Genomic DNA, 17,154 nt, shown 5'->3' with positions numbered 1-17,154 from the left:
GCGCCCTTTTTTGTAAACAAGTTGGGCCGAAAATTGCCTGTGCAGTACAATTCGACATGCACCAAAACATTTTTTTCAGTGGTTGTAGGATTTTTAGCATAATCGATGTATTGTGGCGAAACTGACTTTAGAAATGCAGCCACCAAATTGCTAGACATATTAGTCCCTTGCTTACTTTTCTTGCTAAAAAAATTGTGTGCATGTTAGATTTGTATTTTGTTGGGGAGCTGTAATTTCCACATTGGTTTTCTACTTTGGACACAGAGAAAGTCGTCTGGTCTTGAATTTTTTTGTGTATTTTGTTTAATTTGACCTGCTGGATAATTCTATCAGTTTCTATCCATCAGACCTGCCAGCGTTGAATTAACGGACGTTGATTGTTTTCGGTATGTTCAAATATTCGAAACTAACCAAATAAAGTAGAATCTCGTTGATACGTTCAAGTTACACATGTTTTCCCAGTGCCAACCTTCGCAATCGAGAACCAAAAAAAAATGACGCAATAGAGTTACGCTGATCTGGTTACTGTTTATACGTTTCCAGAAAATGATTTTTCAGCACCAACATTCAGTACGTCGCCAAACTGTGATCGTATGATATGTTTTCTAGCGGCCATATTTCATGCAAACAAGAAAATGTGCGAGGCGCGCATGATCGAGAACAGTCTATATAGCTGCCCGCTGCGGCAGCTTCACCACAATACTCGCCTGCCCATCTCACGTGAAATGCCGGTGCGCACTCAGTTTTTCATTTCGGTACTAGAAAATCTTCTCCAGGGTTGTCGCACGTGGAATTCACAGCTAGCACCACCAATCCTATTGCGATAAGCATCTTTGCCTATCTGTTTCACAGTGCCCTTTACCGTCAGAGTTTCTCTATCTTTTGCCATGACTGCAGGTCGAAAACAGCATTGATCGAAGCCCCCCCCCCCCCCCTTGCCATTTTGATAGCCTCGCCACCTCGAACAGGCGCACTTGTATAGCCACAGTGGTGGCTATACAACATTGTTATGCATACTGTTATGATCGACCCGTCAAGTGTGAGAAACATTCAGGCGTGCGTTCCTATAACGAGATGATTTGCCTTGTCTCAAAAGAGGCTGTTAGGATAAGCCTGGACATCAACCTGTCAAGTGCGAGAAACGTTCAGGCATGCGTTCCCATGACGAAATAATTGCCCTCTTCCCTGAAAAAGCGTCAACCCTTTACGCCCTGAGCAGATACAAAGGGAAGCACGAGAAAGAGAAGACATGAAGGGGAAGAGCTTGTCGGCATCTCAACACCTGTCAAGTGTGAGAAACGTTCAGGCATGCATTCATGATGAGATAATTGCCCTCGTCCTCAAAAAAGCATCACACTTTTACGCCCTGAGCAGACACAAAGGGAGGACGAAGAGGAGAAGACAAGAGGAAGAGCTCGCCGACTTCGCAACCTGACAAAGGCACTGATACTTCCACAAGTTCCCCAAGTTTTCCAAGAAATCGATGACCACAAGACCACGAGGGGTTATTTAAGGCTGTCCTTGCCCCTGTGTTAATCAGAACCGCTTCCGACTGATAGTCACAACCATGTACCAATAAAGTGAATACTTTCATTTCTAGTTTTTTTCATCATCACGATGCCCGCCTTTGTCGTAGTTTCCTGATTCTTGCGGTGAAGACCCACCTCACCTAGTCTAGATCGTATCAATACCTCATTTTTTCATACTACAGGAATACAACTTTCTCTTATTTGCAAAAACAAAGCTTTACTCCCAATGTACTAAAATTGTGATAAATAAAAAAAGTTGCAGCTTTGCCAGAAAGGCAAATCATCGATTGTGATAACAAATTACTGTATTTACTCAAATCCAACGCGCACTTTTTTTCCGATAAAATGGGTCCAAAAATTGCATGCGCGTTAAAATCAAGTGCGAGCCTAATTCTTACAATATCGCCATCGGCATTTCAAAATGGCCGCCTTGTCCGCGTTTCGAGCCTAGCTGCCGTAGCTTCCTCCTTGTGCTGTAGTACGTATGGTTAGGTTAGTCCATCGTCTTGTCTTCTTGTTTTCAGCATTTGCTCCATCAGCCTGGAAGGCTTTACTGCGGAGACTCGCCAAGTATTTGTCACGATGCTGCCATTAAAAGGAAAGTGATGATGCGTGCGGAGACAGGCGGAGATCGGGCCGCATCACGGGCGCTTGGAGTTCCCGAAACCTACATGCGGGTCTGGCGCAAACAGGAGAGACGTTCTACTCCAGCGGCCGCTACGTAGACACAGCTGCGTGGCCCCTATCTTGAAAGCAATCTGTGATATGGAAATAATCTACGCACCTAGGAGCACCGCGCTATGCTCTCGTCGCTTAGTTCACATCGAAGTGAGTGGCTGCATAAAGGTCAATTTGCTTGCTTTTGCTACTGCACTTCCTCACTCCGGCATTGTCATAAAAAGTGTCAGCGGTCACTGAGTGAGACGTGTTCACGTTTGCTTAAGCGCACGTGACACCATGCTTGTTAATTTAATTAAGAAGTGAATGTTTAAAAGTTTATACGGCCAATAAAACTACTAGCCTTACTTTTCGTATAGCTGCCTACTAATTTGGTATCGCGATCGATGCTTCGAGTTTCGGGCGAAACTGCGACTTTTTTTATTCATCGCAACTTTAGTGCATTGGGAGTAAATCTGTTTTTCCAAATGAGAGAAAGTTGTATTTCTGTATGAAATAATGAGGTACGCGGTACATAAAAGACTGTTCTTTTTTTAGTTTACGGTAAACGGGTGCGCGTTACAACCGAGGGCATTTCTTTCTCTTTCTTTTTCTCGTGGAAAACGGGTGCGTGTTACAATTGAGGGTGGGTTAGAATCAAGTAGATACGGTAATAGGCAGCTATACGAAGTAAGGATGGTAATTTTATCGGCCATATGCACTTGTAAACATTCGCTTGCTAAATAAATTAACAAGCATGGTGTCACATGCACATATGCAAACATGAACACGTCTCACTCATTGACCGCGGATACTTGCTATCAAAACGCTTGAGGGCAGAAGTGCAGGAGCAGGAGCGAATGAATTGATCTTCGTGTTGCCTTTCGCCTCAATGCGAGCTAAGCGATGAGAACACAGCGCAGTGTGCCTAGGCGCGTTGACTCTGTCTCTATCGCAGATTGCTTTCAAGATAGGGGCTGCATGGCCGCGCCATGCGCAGCAGCCTCCGGAGTAGTACGCCGCTCCTGTTTGCGCCAGTCTTGCACGCAAGTTTCGGGAACTCTGATGCACGTGTTGCATCCCAATTTCTGTCCGTTTCCGCATACATGATCACTTTCATTTTAATTGCAGCATCATGATGAACTCTGCGTGTCTTCGCAGTCGGAACTTCCATGCTGATAGAGCAAACGCAGAAAACGGCAAGACGAATGGTGGACTAACCTAAGCACATGTACTGCAGCACATGGAGTAAGCTACGGCAGCTAGGCTTGAAGGGTGTACGAGGCGGCCATTTTGAAATGCTGATGGAAATATGGCAACGCAGATTTACTGGGGTACTCTATTCTAACGCACACAGAAATTGTGACCCGTTTTATCGGAAAAGAAGTGCGCATTAGATTTGAGTAAATACGGTAATATACCCTAACGCTGCTCCAATGAAACTCAATGGCCAGGAAAAAAAAACAAAAAAACAATGGAGACAAAGCTGCTCGTGGCGAGTTCAGTGATGTGACAGTGGCGACATGTGTGACAGGGCCAGTTGCATACGTTTGAAAGTACGTCTGCGATAAAGGTTCACTGCCAAATAAATAACTAATTAGGCGTCTGCTAACTGTAAAAAACTAATATAAAACATTTTCGGAAGGAGTTAAATTATCACAGACTACAAAGTCTTTCAACAACTTTTGTGTTGTTGATGTTGATGGGTTGTGCATGAGGCTACGCCTTTATGCCCATCAAGTGGTTAGGATATCTCCCTTTCCGGAGGGGGCCCTCACCAGAAAAGAGATGCAGCTTTGTCTTGTGTCACCTTGTGTGAATGTCTTTCCAGTGGGTGTCCCTTGGTTCAAAGGACTGGTGCTCATGTGTCACGGTTATAAGTTCTTCTGCAAACCATCAGTGAATGGAATGCACTGCCTTCAAATTTTTTTTCAGAGTGTGACCTTCCTGACTTTGTAAAACACACGTGTCATTTCATGTAAACTGCATTATTGATACTGCCATACTCTTGTCTATATCTTCACAACTCGTGAACTAACTTGTGTTTGCTTTTTCTTTGTGTGAATAAAAGTGATTTTACAGAGATGTGCAATTTTTGTCTCCAGAATATTTTTTAATCATGTTTGTTAGTCTATGCTTGTTGCTTATCTTTGAGTGGTATTGCTTGCTATATTCTGTTGTGCGGTCGAACCAGACTATATTGAATCCGTTAACATAGAATTATCCTCTATATCAAGGAATTTCTGAGCATGGTGTAGTTACAATGAGTATATATAGCAAAAATTATGCTTACATCGAACGAAAATAGCAGCGGCTCCCGATATATCAAAACGTCAAGCGGCGCAAAGGTAGTTTAGCTCGATGGCGTGGCTCCACCCACCCGCTCTCCCTACCGTGTGACTGTGCCGCATCGGTGAGCCGTCGACACCCCCCGTGCAAAAAGTGATCCTTGCCCGCTAGCAGCACCTGCTCAGACAGCCAATCAGAGGCTCTTCTGACCTTGTCGTGCAAGTACGAGTTGTCTCGTGGCTTTACTCGTTCATTATGTTTGTGCCTTGTGGGCCTTCTCCTGCAGTGTTGCCGCGATGGCTAGCACGAAGCGGCAAAATTTGCCTTTTGCCATGAAGCTCGAAATCATAAATCGAGTCGAACGTGGTGAGAAGTCGGATGTCACCGCGGTGTAAAAAATTCAAGGAGCACTTTCAGCACCATCTTGAAGAATAAGCGACACATGCGGACTAAAGTGGACAAATGACCCAGTGCCCGTGGCGCCCGTTGAGGTGGCCGTGTACAAATGATTCATCCGAAACTGCTTCAGACATGCCGGCTTCCGCATGCCCGGTGATGACTGAAAATTCTGATGAGTTCGATGAAGCTATTGTTGGTGTTGCTGAAGTTTGGAGCGAGCTGTCAGAATTTCCAGCAGCCATTGACGGATGAATGGTCAATGAGTTTGTGAGTGCAGATGATGGTGTCACGACCACGGGAGAGCCTGAAAAGGAAGACTACATTGCCGACATGGTACCGAGCACAAGTGATAGCGGGCACAATGAGGAAAGCAATGACAATCCTTTGCCTGCATTCGAAGAGGTGATTGGTGCACTTGCACTAGTCCCGTGCTTCTGCGCGAATGTGGAAGGTTGCGGCCTCAGCTGCTCCCCCTCTTTGGACAATGTGGAGAAGTGCATGCTGTCGCAGCAGTAAAGTTGCCCAAGCAGAAGAATACAGGACTATTTCATGTGAAACTAAGTTAATTTCAATAATAAAGTGCTTTAGTAAATGCTATGTGGTCTCGTGACGTCCAATTCCTTGGCAGGCTTATATGGAACTATGGCCTATATCGAACTGATAGGTGTTTTTTTCAGAGTTCAATATAATTGGGTTTGACTGTAAACTTGCCAGGTTTGTTTACTATGTTCATTTACCCACCCCTCCTGCTTGGTTTTCGGACTGCAGTGTGTACTGAATAAATAAAAAATAAACAAGTTACTGGCAGGCCTCCATTTTAGATGTGGCTGTGGCGATCTGAGCCCTTCTGGGCAGTAAAAGGCACGCATTTATTATTATTTTTTTTTGGACTGTTGATTTCTTATACATTCTCGTGGGCCCTAGGAAGTTCGACAAATCGAACATTGATTGTAGTGGTCTTTTGTTTGAAGTTGATTGCTTGTCCCTGATAGCTGTATTTCTTGGACTAGTGACTAGTACAGGAGGGGCACGTAATTATATTAAAATGAATATTCCTGTTGTAAATTTATGTGCCTGTGTTTGAATATTTGATATTCAATTCAATATTTACTATTCGTATTCGAAACAGTTAATATATTTCCACCTCTAATAAAAACTGTGGTTGAGATTATTGCTTTATGCCAGTTCTAGATTTGCAAGTTTTTCTCATGGTTTTAACATCATTGCTTGCCCTATGGCCATTGCTTCAAATTTCAGATGCCTCCAGAGAGCCCAGGTGGCATGCCCCTGCTCCTTCCACAGCCACCTGGTATGGAGGTTCCACCTCCTCCTCCTGTAAAAAAGAGCAAGAAACGCAAACCCAAGGAGCCCAAAGAAGGAGAGCCTCCCAAGGAGCCCAAGCCCAAGAAGCCGAAGAAGCCCAAGGCTCCCAAACCTCCTAAAGAACCAAAAGAGGGAGGGACCCCACGGCGTAAGAGCAAGTCCAAAAAGAAGGCTGCTGCTGAGCAGGAAGCAGCAGCGCAGGCGCCATCAGCAGACGTTCAGGGTCCTGCAGCTCCTTTGGCAGAAACAGCCCCTGAACAAACCGAAGGAAGTAGCACAGTTGATGCAGCTGTAGCAGCGGTAGCAGCAGGGACATGTACACCAGTTATATCAACAGTTGATGGGCAGTTGCCAACAGATGAAGTGAAAGCAGATGGAGAGACTGCCCAGCCTGCAGAAGAAGGCAAAACGCCGAAAAAGAAGTCTAAAGAAAAGAAAGAGAAAAAAGAACCAAAAACACCAAAGGAAGGAACACCTAAAGCACCGAAGGCACCAAAGAAAAAACTTCCCAGGTTAGTTAGCTTCCCAAAGTGCTGTCTATAGTAGTAGAAATATTTAGGAAAAATAAATTATTGGCTACGGGTGTGCTAATATTAGAAACTTTCGAATAACAAATCGAATAATGGCGTATTCGATTTGGTCTTCAAACCGAATAGTCACAATTTGCAACTACAAATATTTTTCTAATAGTTTTCTAATATTTTAAAATGTCAGCTGTGCACAATAAAACATAAAACTGGTGCAAAAGTAGAATTTTCATCTTCACGGCATAATATACACATAAAACTTGAGGACTTTTGTAGTGCAACAGGTCAGATTGCAGGGATCAATCGCACTCTTCGGAAAGTCCTGTATGCACGACCGAACTGTTCCTAATGCTCCATTCGTGCATTTTGATAAGGTTGCTAAGGTTATGAATACTAGGATGTGAATAAATTTTTAAATCAATTTTGAAAATGGCTGCTCATTATCCATAAAATATTCTAAAAGTAGTTATTTAATTTGGTTCACTTTTGGCACTATTCAATTCATATTCGATTTGTTGTCGATAATTACTGTACAGTCAACATTAGATTTTTCCGACTCCCTAGGTGCCACGAAAATGTTAGAAAGTTCAGTCAGTCTGAGAAAAATATATGCATGCTTTTACTGCCCCTCAAGGGCTGAAATCGCCACAGGCACTGGAATCCAAAATAACACAGTTCACTTATTAGGCGTATCGATGCTTGCAGTTTGATAAGAGGCGGTGGGTGCATGCGTGCATAATTAAGGAATACATACAGTATCCCATGACAATTGTCCCTTCCCACTCTTATGCTTCACCGAAGTACTACGTTGGCTTGCTTCGCACGTAACACTCCTGTAGCAAGGCGAAGCTTGCTTTCGGGAACCAGCATTATAAAATGCGCCATGCTTTCCGCGCTTGAAGCCATTGGTGATAATTACAAATGCGAAGTCAGTGCCATTGCTAACAGAGGCGAATTGTTTTAATGAAAAACATGGCACCAAACAGCAAGCTTGGCAGTTAAGGTCGAAGTAGCAAGGCCTAGCTAGCGTTGCCGCAGTGGTGGCGACGGCTGTTAGTGGATCTGCATGTGAGAGCGCCAGTTCGAGGCAGCGAGATAATCAAAATAGCAGCCGTGGTTGCTTCGGTTAATGCCATTTCGAACCTGCGGTCATGGCAAAAAGTTTGGAAAAATCAGATGACGAAAGGTTATTGTATCCAAAATTTCAGATGTTCTTATATATTGACTATGGGGTGCTGTAAAAGTGGCCGAATTATCGAGCATGTCCGAAAAAGCAGGCATCTGGAAAATCAGTCGTTGACTTTATGCAAGCTCCTATTATTGAACAAAAATAACTTATTTGCGCTGTATGTGGTAGGTGCTTGTAGGCTTTGCTTGTAGGCTTTCCTTTTTGTCACTTTGGTCTCATCACATCCTGAAAATGTTTGGAAACAGTTACACTAGAATTTCAGTCGCGCCTAATACTAATTTCGGATAATGCGAATTTTCAGAAATCCCGGCCCAAGTCCACTAACTTACAGTGGGCTAAATTTTAATTTTGTGCTGTGGTGGATGATATGAAGAATCAGATTTGAGACGCTTGGCTGTTACCAGACCGGCAGAACGGCCACGCCGATGCGCCGGTCACATTCCTGTTGCCAGGGCGACCTACTTGACTCCATCCCATCGCGCCCTTCGCCTACAGTAAAATGGAAAAAAAAAAAAAGCCTTGACACCTTGCAACTTTATGAGTAGCCGACAGTAGCTGGCGACCCAGCCTTGCAACGTCAGCAAGATTGGCAGCATTAATTTTCATAGGTAGCCTTATCTCGTATTCTATGCCTTCTGTTGTATTCAGCTCTATGAAATGTTTTTTTTTTTACTTTTGTACCCGTCAAATCACATGGTATGAAGTAGCTTCACTGCTACAACAAAATGATATTCCCTTATCTTTTGCAAATCATGTTTTTATCACCATCAGGCAGCAGCTAGGACGTAGCAATGAAAGAAACTAGATGACCAGGTAGATCTTGAAATGTCAGCCTCGAAGCATGCAAAGTGCACATCTCACTGCTCCCAAAAGGTGTACGAAACAACTGCACCAGGGAATCGTATTCGCATCGGCAAGTAGGACCCCTGTGCTTTGCATGATTGCAGTAACTAATCGCGACACTAGTTTTTTTATTTTTGCGCTCGGTGTCATTGCTTTTTTTTTTCTGCATGGGGAAATAAAGCTCTACGTCTTTCTGAATTGCCATTTTCTCGTGTTTGCGACGATACGAAGATGGCGGTGTTGCATAACGGAAAGTTGCACTCGCACTACCAATAGTGCGATAACACCTACCGAAGCCGGATTTTCTTCCCGATTCTGAAGATAACACACTAAAGAACTGCAATCTTTCCAAATTAAGCACCATGCTTTTTTTCACATATTTTGCGCTTGTGATAAAAGAAGGTCTTAGGATTGTGGAAAAAAAAAAAAAAAAAACACGGAACTTTTGAGCAAGTCAGCGATTTGAGCAAGTCACCGTCGTGTGAATCTACCTTTAAAGGGCCCAGAAACAGTTCAGAGAAATTTTGTAGATGCATAGGGTTATTCATTCGCACCACAATTTGTGTGAAGCGTCCCATATTAAGGGAGGTACAGACAATTACAAGTTACCCTCCTCCATTGCCATGCATTTTCTCCTCAACTCGTTTGCCGAGTGATCGGGGCTAAGCTCCTCTGCGTCATGATGGCACGTCGTGTCGTCTACTTCCAATTCTCTAGGAGCGCGCGCGAAGCCTCTCCAACCTCTCCGCCAGCTGCTTAGCACTTGACCTCAAGTGAGAGCTATCGAAGCAGCGTGTGTTGTGAGCATTCTGTCGCAGTGCCAAATGTGTCTGGTATTTTGGTAACCACAGGCGAGCTGGGCGTTTCGATGGATGGGTGGAGGCATAAACTCAAGCTGAACAAGCAACTTTAGCGTAGACGTAGGGGAGTGGCCTGATCGGTCTGCACTGTCCAGCCACCTGTTGGCGCAGAGTTTAACCAGCCAAACAAAGAGCTAATATTGCTCTAACCAAGTGTAAAACATTTTAAACATTTACAAAAACAGCATGTTAATGATTACGCTCCTGCGGAAAATTTGCACCAGCAGCAAAGAAGAATACACTTTGTTACTGCTACTGTGCTTGGTTGAGCTCTGTGCTACCAGGTGGCTGCACCATGCAGATTCACGTTTGTGCTTCTGCTCATCCCAGGAAATGGCACGGTCAAGCGGCCAGACCCTGTCCACTCGCTTGCGTTTACCCGAATGCCGGACTCGCAATACGCTATTGTGGTAGGAATCCTCTGAAGTTAAGTGGTGGCCGCAAACGCGCAAATCCTGGCGCCAATCGAATACCGATAGTACGATGCGCTGCAGCCATGCCGCTCGCCTGCTGCCTTGCAGAGGGACACGATGTCGCAGCTTGACATATTACCAGTCGCTATGTTTGCAGCCCACAACGCAACAAAGTCGAATCATGGTTCTCTCGAAAAGACTGAGGCCGACTCTGGCCCCCGGAGCTCTCGTCAAAATGGAGCACGTTGTAACACAAACAGACGATGCTTGCTGTGCACCGGAAGGGCTTAGTGTAGTGAGAATCGGTTCTTGTGCATTCTCTTTCTGTTACTTTCTTTTTAAAGAAACAAATTAACATTCCAACTATAATGAACAACATTTGTGCACCATTAAGTTGGAAAAATTATCGATGACGCGCCCAGGGCAGCCAACTTGCTTGCCCTACTGACCTCATTAGGGCAATTTACCTCAAATGGGTAGGGGTGGCGGACAATTCAGCCGAGCAGTGTGCTGCAATTGGCAGCGATGTACATTTTAAAAACCTTATAATAAATTACACGTTTTACGCGGAGCACATCCGTGCTTGAATTAATGATCAGAAGGACCTACTCTAATGACTTCGTACATTTGTACAAAATCGTCAAAATCGTTTCAGGGTCCCTTTAATTTACCTATTTTTTTACGTTTTTGGGTGAATCAAATTTTCGGTATAAGAATTTTTGCACCATCTAAAGAGATTTGGATCATTGAAATTCTACTGGATTATATTAACGTGATAGCGTTAAGGAGCCCGTCTCGCAGAAAATCCGGCGGCGGTGCCGGTGTCCGGTGCCCCGTGTCAGTGTTCAGCGTCCTGTGTCGAACATTGCTTCGACAAAAAAATTTTCGAACCACACATACCCTGGCCAATAAAGTTACGCAAGGAATTCACTGAACTAATTGAATTTTTCGAGCTAAAATACATGGGAAAATCGTAAAGTACGACCTATACACAACCCTACAGACATGGTAGCTCTCAGATTGTAACTTAAATATGTGAGAAAACAATTTTGTTACAGGAAAACTCAAACAAACCCCTTTTCTAGCATTTCTACAATGCACAGTCCGGAAATTGCGTCCGCTATTTGTGCACGCTGGCGCGTAAATAGTGCAGAGTCCACGGAGCGGTGTGCCTGCTTCCTTGAAACTTTCCAGATGGCGCTTGCCTCCGTTACACCGCAGCCCATACAAGAGGCGCGTTTCGACCAGAAAGTCTGCCTTCGTGCATTGCGTTCACCGCGAGCATTTCCCGTAAACGTTACGGTTACATATGCTGCAGTTGCCGGGAAGTGTGAGAAGCAGTTGGGGGGGGGGATCTTTGAATGTCATCATATTCCACTCTTAAAGGCATAGCTCAAGCATCCTCCAATCTTTTGTTGGGTGTGTGCAGCCACTCATTTTTCTCTTTTTGTGGGGAGATGTAGCAGTTTAATTGTGCCAGAGGAAGGCTGTTTGCTTCCTATGCCTGACGATTTGGACTACAGTTTTTGTTATAAATATAGTTAAAGGGACCCTGAAACGATATTGACGATTTTCTACAAACATACCGAGTGGTTAGGGTAGGTCCTTCTGATCATTAATTGACACATCTAAGTGCTCCGCTTAAAGTGTGTAATTTATTATAAGGTTTTAAAAATGCACATCGCTGCCGATCGCAGCACACTGCACGGCGGAACTTTAAGCCGCCCCTACCCATATCATGCAAATCACCCATATGACGTCAATGGGGCGAGCTATCTGATTGGCTAACCAGGGCACGTGATCGATAAATTTTCCAACTTTATTGTAAACAAATGATGTTCGTAATAGTTGGAATGTTAGTTCATTTGTTTTTATAAAAAGAAAGCAACATAAAGAGAATGTACAAGAACAATTTTTCAGTACACTTAAGCACTTCCGGCACACAGCAAGTGTCGTCTGCTTGTGTGACAACGTACTCCATTTTGACGAGAGCTCCAAGAGTCTGTCTGTCTTTTCGCGAGCACTATGATTCGACTTTGTTGCCTTGTGGACTGCAAACGTAGTGACTGGTAATATGTCAAGCTGTGATATCGTGTCCCTCTGCAAGCCAGTAGATGAGCGGACTGGCTGCAGCGCATCGGACTGCCGCTATCCGATCGGCGCCAGGATTTGCGCGTTTGTGTTCGTCACTTTACACCGGAAGATTACCAACGCAATAGCGTTTCGCGAGTCTGGTATTAGGGCAAGCGCAAGGGGACAGGGTCTGGCCGCTTGACTGTGCCGTAACGGGATGAGCAGAAGTGCAAATGTGACTGGTCTGCACGGTGCAGCCACCTGGTGGCACAAAGCTCAACCATACACAGCAGCAGTAACGAAGTGTATTCTTCTTTGCTCCTGGTGTGTATGTTTCGCAGGAGGGTAATCATCAGAACATTGTTTTTGTAAATGTTTCAAATGTTTTACACTTGGTTAGAGCAATATTAGCGCTCTGTGTGGCTGGTTAAGCGCTGCGCCAACAAGTGGCTAGACCGTGCAGACCGATCAGGCCGCTCACTCATGTGTACGCTTGAGTTTGAGTTTATGCCTCCAGCCATTTGCCGAAATGACCAGCTTGCCTGTTGTTACCGGAATACCAGACACGTTCGGCGCTACGACAGAATGCTCGCAACGCACGCTGCTTCAATAGCTCTCGCTTGAGGTCGACGGCCAAGCGGCTAGCGGAGAGGTTTCGCGTGGACGGTGTTGGGCTGCAAAACAACCGGAAGTGGACGATGTGACGTTGCATCGTGACGCAGAATCAGTGAAGGCGGAGCTTAGCCCCGATTGCTTGGTGAACGAGTTGAGGAGGAAAAGCATGGCTAGGGAGGAGGGTAACTTCTAATCGCTTGTAGCTCCATTAATAGGTAACGCTTCACTTAAATTGTGGGGCGAATGTTCTACTTAAGTTGTACCCTACGCGTCTACAAAATTTGCCCGAACTGTTTCAGGGGCCCTTTAATGGCTCACTTTAAGGCTAGCATTACAGAATATCAGTTTTTCAAGTTTGTGGTATTTACCACAATGTGTTTGTTTTGTGTGGTGTACATTTCAGGTTGTCTCTCAAGTTCAGCAAGAAGAAGAAGCGCAAGCGGCTGGGCTCTTCAGACAAGTCCGATTTGGAAGGCACTCCGCCTCCTTCTCCTGAAGAAGGTGATGGAGGTGTGCAGAAGCGACGTTCATCGCGGAACACCCACAGAAAGAAGTACACTGATGACATTGAACTGCAGTTGAGTGGTGATGAGGCTGCTTTGGATGGTCTGCATGCTTCCCACGCTGTTCGAGGGCAGGAAACCAAGAATGTCCAAGTTCTGGTCAATGTTGTCACTGAAGACACCATGGTTGTTGAAAAAATCCTGGCTTCTCGAATGGCCACCAGGAAATCTGAAGAGGAGGACAAGGAACCTGTGGATGTTGAGGAGTTTTTTGTGAAGTATAAGAACCTTTCATACATTCATTGTGACTGGAAGACTCTGGAAGAGTTGGAGATGACTGATAAGCGTGTGCTGCAGAAAGTGAAACGCTTCCGTCAAAAGAAGGACAACATCAATTCAATCTTTGACTTCCTTGAAGACGAGCCCTTCAACCCTGACTATGTGGAGGTAGATCGGATCTTGGACATGACAGAGACTGTAGACCCCATAGAAAGTGATGATGCAAATCAAGCAGATGTCAAAGATGAGAAGCCAACAACTAAGACTGAAGAAAACGTTGCTGAAGATGAACGAAAGGCAGAACCAATGGATACTACTGAGCCTGTGGAGCAGAATGGAGATGGGCAGGAGTGCAAGGCGCATAAACAAGCAGAAACCCAAGGAGCAGGGGATAATAATGAAGAAAATGATGCTGGAGAGGATGAAAATGAAGAACCTCAAAACGGCACTTCTGAGCCAGTGGAAGAAGCCAAGAAAGAAGACAGTGGTGGTGCCTCTGAAATTTCGAGTGCGCCAGCAGCTGCCGGTGAAGGCCCTGATAATAGCATGTGTGAAGATGAGACAATTTCACTTGAACAGCAGCCAATCAAAAAGGAACTACCTGACGAGGAGATGCTTGACGAGGAGGTGCCTGACAGGTAAAGTGATCAAGATTGCCTATAGGTGAAAATAGGGCATATGTTTTTATTAACTTCAGTTCCTAACGATTTGCTGCAAGAGCATTGGCATTTTACAGTAATCCACATGCATTTCACTTGTGTTCTGCATTTTTGAAGTTTGTGTTGAGGGCACATGGGTGGGGGGGGGGAGGTGTTTTCCTGAATTCTTTCTCACAAAAGTTAGCTTGTCAGAGCTTTGTCTTATGATGCAATTCCATTAGCAGTTTTTCAGCCATTTTAGTGTGATTCACCTTGTACTTTTGCTCAAAGCCCTTACCTTGATTGGAGAAAAGAAAACAAAACAATATGGCTGCAGTAATTTTTATTTATTTACAGTGCACATGTACAATAGCAGAAACGTTTGTTAGTGCTACAATTTACTATATTGTATGCGTATTTACCATTGTTGGAATCGGCCATTACAGCGCAGGAGCCGCGCATTCAAAGTTATGTGTCATTTCCAGCGAGTGATATAGGCGGATTTTCCTTTTCTTTTTTCACTTTCGATAACAAAAAATATTTCTGCAAGATTTTTGTGATGCTTCCACTCATATTTATAACATATAGTTTTAGAATTTTGTTGCAGTTAGCCTTTAATGAATTCACCATTGTCTGTAGTTGAGAGTATGACGGAAGCCCGTCTGGTCGGGATGATGCATACTTAAAGGGAAGAGGTCTGGACACCAACCAAAAATAGTTTAAAATAGTTATTTACGTTCCGGCTCCCCCACGGGAGCCTTGTTCACAATGAAAGAAGCGGCAGAGTTGGCGCCCCTTTTTATGTGTGTCTCAAAACATGACTAAGGCACCTGGCATACATGGGCGGCAGATTGCCTTCGTTGCGTTTAAGAATGTGCGCCGTGGTTTGGATGATTAGGGACTCAAGATAAAGACTCGAAGAATGATTTCGTTCCTTGGCAATCATGCGAGATTTCTCCCAGATAATCTTACGTGATGTGGCTGCGCAGTGTTCGGCCAAGGCATTGGATGCAACGTGTCGTTTCTGGACGTCATTCGTGTGCTGCTTAAGTCTTGTGTTGAAGTTGGCTGTTTCACTGACGTAGACATACTGACAGTCCGCACACGGAATGACCACGCCTGGGAACTTCTCCTTTTCCAAAGGGTCTTTCACATGCACGACACACAGACACCCCACAGACAATTCCTTGTTTATGAGATATAAGCATGCTTATTTTCATTAATATGATACACAATCTTATTCCCAACATAATCCAAAAACATGTTCTGAGCAGTGGACAGTTTCTTTCAGTTTCACAGTAGAATGTCGGACATGCAGCTGACTGTCTGATCTGACATGACATGGCTGACGTGACTGTCTGATCTGTTTGAAAATACTAATTGCCATTTAAACTGCTAACTTACTGTTTAATTTTATCAGTAACAACATTCTTTTTATTTCTGTCACTATGTCATGACAGTTTGGTCAGCTGCTGGTCCCTTAGGGTATTTAGAAGTGAAAGTTTCCTAAGGTCACATTAATACAGTATACCTTTGACATACTATAAAGCTTTTATGAAGCGGCTAGGGTTTGCTTGCTGGTGTTGCAAACATACGATTTCCATGAAATTGTGGTTACCTTACATATAAATGGCCTGTATTTTGTATGTTGCTTTACACTTGCAGCGTAATACCAGAGGCTGACAGTGTAAAGCCAGAGGATGACAGTGTATTTGAGGACAATGCTGCAACTACGCCTGTCAAGTCTGATGGCCTTTTGGAACCAAAGGAAGAAAAGGCTGAGCAGGGCAAGGCAGGCAGCAGTGATGAGTCTGACAGCAGCAAGCCAAAGCCAGCACGCACCACACACAAGCACTATTTAGTCAAGTGGAGAGGTCTCTCCTATGAGGAAAGCACATGGGAGTTGGAAGAAGATGTGGATCCACTAAAGGTTGAGCACTTTCTGAGATTTAAAGACCCGCCCCCTAAGGAGAAGTGGAAAGTAAGTACCCTGTAAATTACTACAGGTTTTCAGGAAGTGATTCAGGTTTCATATGTGAGCATTGCCTTTCTCTTATGTATTGTACAGTATACATCTATTGAGTTATTGGTTTACTGTTTTCTTGTAGTCTCTTTCTGTTTTAACTCATGCAGTTATCTGCCTGTGTTGTCTAATGGGATCAATGTTTGCCAAGTCACCTACATAATTTTTTTCCATTGTTGTGTCCATATTGTCCAATAATGTAACAAAGAAGCATGCTTGCTGTCTCATGGTACTGACATATTGACACATCGAGGGTGTTGAACCAAAATTTTTATGGGTTCAGTATGGGTTTGGGCTTGCGTTATTCGGTTCGGTTAAGGTCCAAATCCAGAGCGAGAAGTCTGATCATTCGAACCCATAAGCTTTCTGATGTATTTCGTTTTAGTTATTTGCTTCTTGTTTTTGAGAAAATGCTTGATACAACCAGAGAGAAGTTAGCTTGGGTATTGTGTAGAACTGAGAACCATTTGCTTTTGCATGTGCACTAACTTGAAAAAATATTTCTTTCGTGAGATGCCATGTAGTGTTTGATATAGGCGTCTTTGAATTTGAGCATTTAAGTATCTTCATGGCATCCTGAGTGGCTGTCTAAGGCGTTACCCACCCCCTCCCCCTAATGTTCTCCTTCATTGGATTCCTAAAGGAAACAGTAAATCAATTTGGACTGCCAAGGTAATTTTTCAATCGTCATTTCTAAGTAATTTCACAGTAATAGGTTTAATAATGAAAGAGAAAATGAAGTTTGAAGTTCTGCTTTTTGATCTTTAGCCTTGAGACTGCAGCACCGTCAGAAATGGATTTCAAAAAATGTTTTTCGTATTTTGGCCATTGCGATGCAGTAGATGTTTTTGAATCCTGCCAAGTTCAGTCTTTCACCCTTGTAAAATCTAATGCTGTTCATCTCCACCAATAAAAAATTAACTAGATTTTGGCAGCATCAGCTTCCGAAATCTGTGCTGTCACAGTGAGCTTGTGAGAGAACTTCAAAGTGGTA

The 17,154-nt window shown here is 44.0% G+C and overlaps 1 protein-coding gene across 7 annotated transcripts in view; it reads left to right on the top strand.

The window, feature by feature from the left end:
- kis (chromodomain helicase DNA binding protein kismet) overlaps positions 1–17,154 on the top strand; it is a 192,244-nt gene that overhangs the window by 40,626 nt on the left and 134,464 nt on the right. For all 7 annotated transcript variants that reach the window (XM_050191669.3, XM_050191666.3, XM_050191667.3 and 4 more), the window contains 3 exons: positions 6,132–6,709; positions 13,121–14,137; positions 15,803–16,118. In XM_050191669.3, coding sequence (XP_050047626.1) covers positions 6,132–6,709; positions 13,121–14,137; positions 15,803–16,118 — 1,911 coding nt within the window. The remainder of the gene's footprint in view (positions 1–6,131; positions 6,710–13,120; positions 14,138–15,802; positions 16,119–17,154) is intronic.

The sequence above is a fragment of the Dermacentor andersoni genome, chromosome 1, assembly GCF_023375885.2.
Source record: "Dermacentor andersoni chromosome 1, qqDerAnde1_hic_scaffold, whole genome shotgun sequence".
NCBI classification, from domain to species: Eukaryota; Metazoa; Arthropoda; class Arachnida; order Ixodida; family Ixodidae; genus Dermacentor; species Dermacentor andersoni.
The sequence above is the reverse complement of the archived record's forward strand: the minus strand, read 5'-3'. Positions and strand labels throughout refer to the sequence as shown.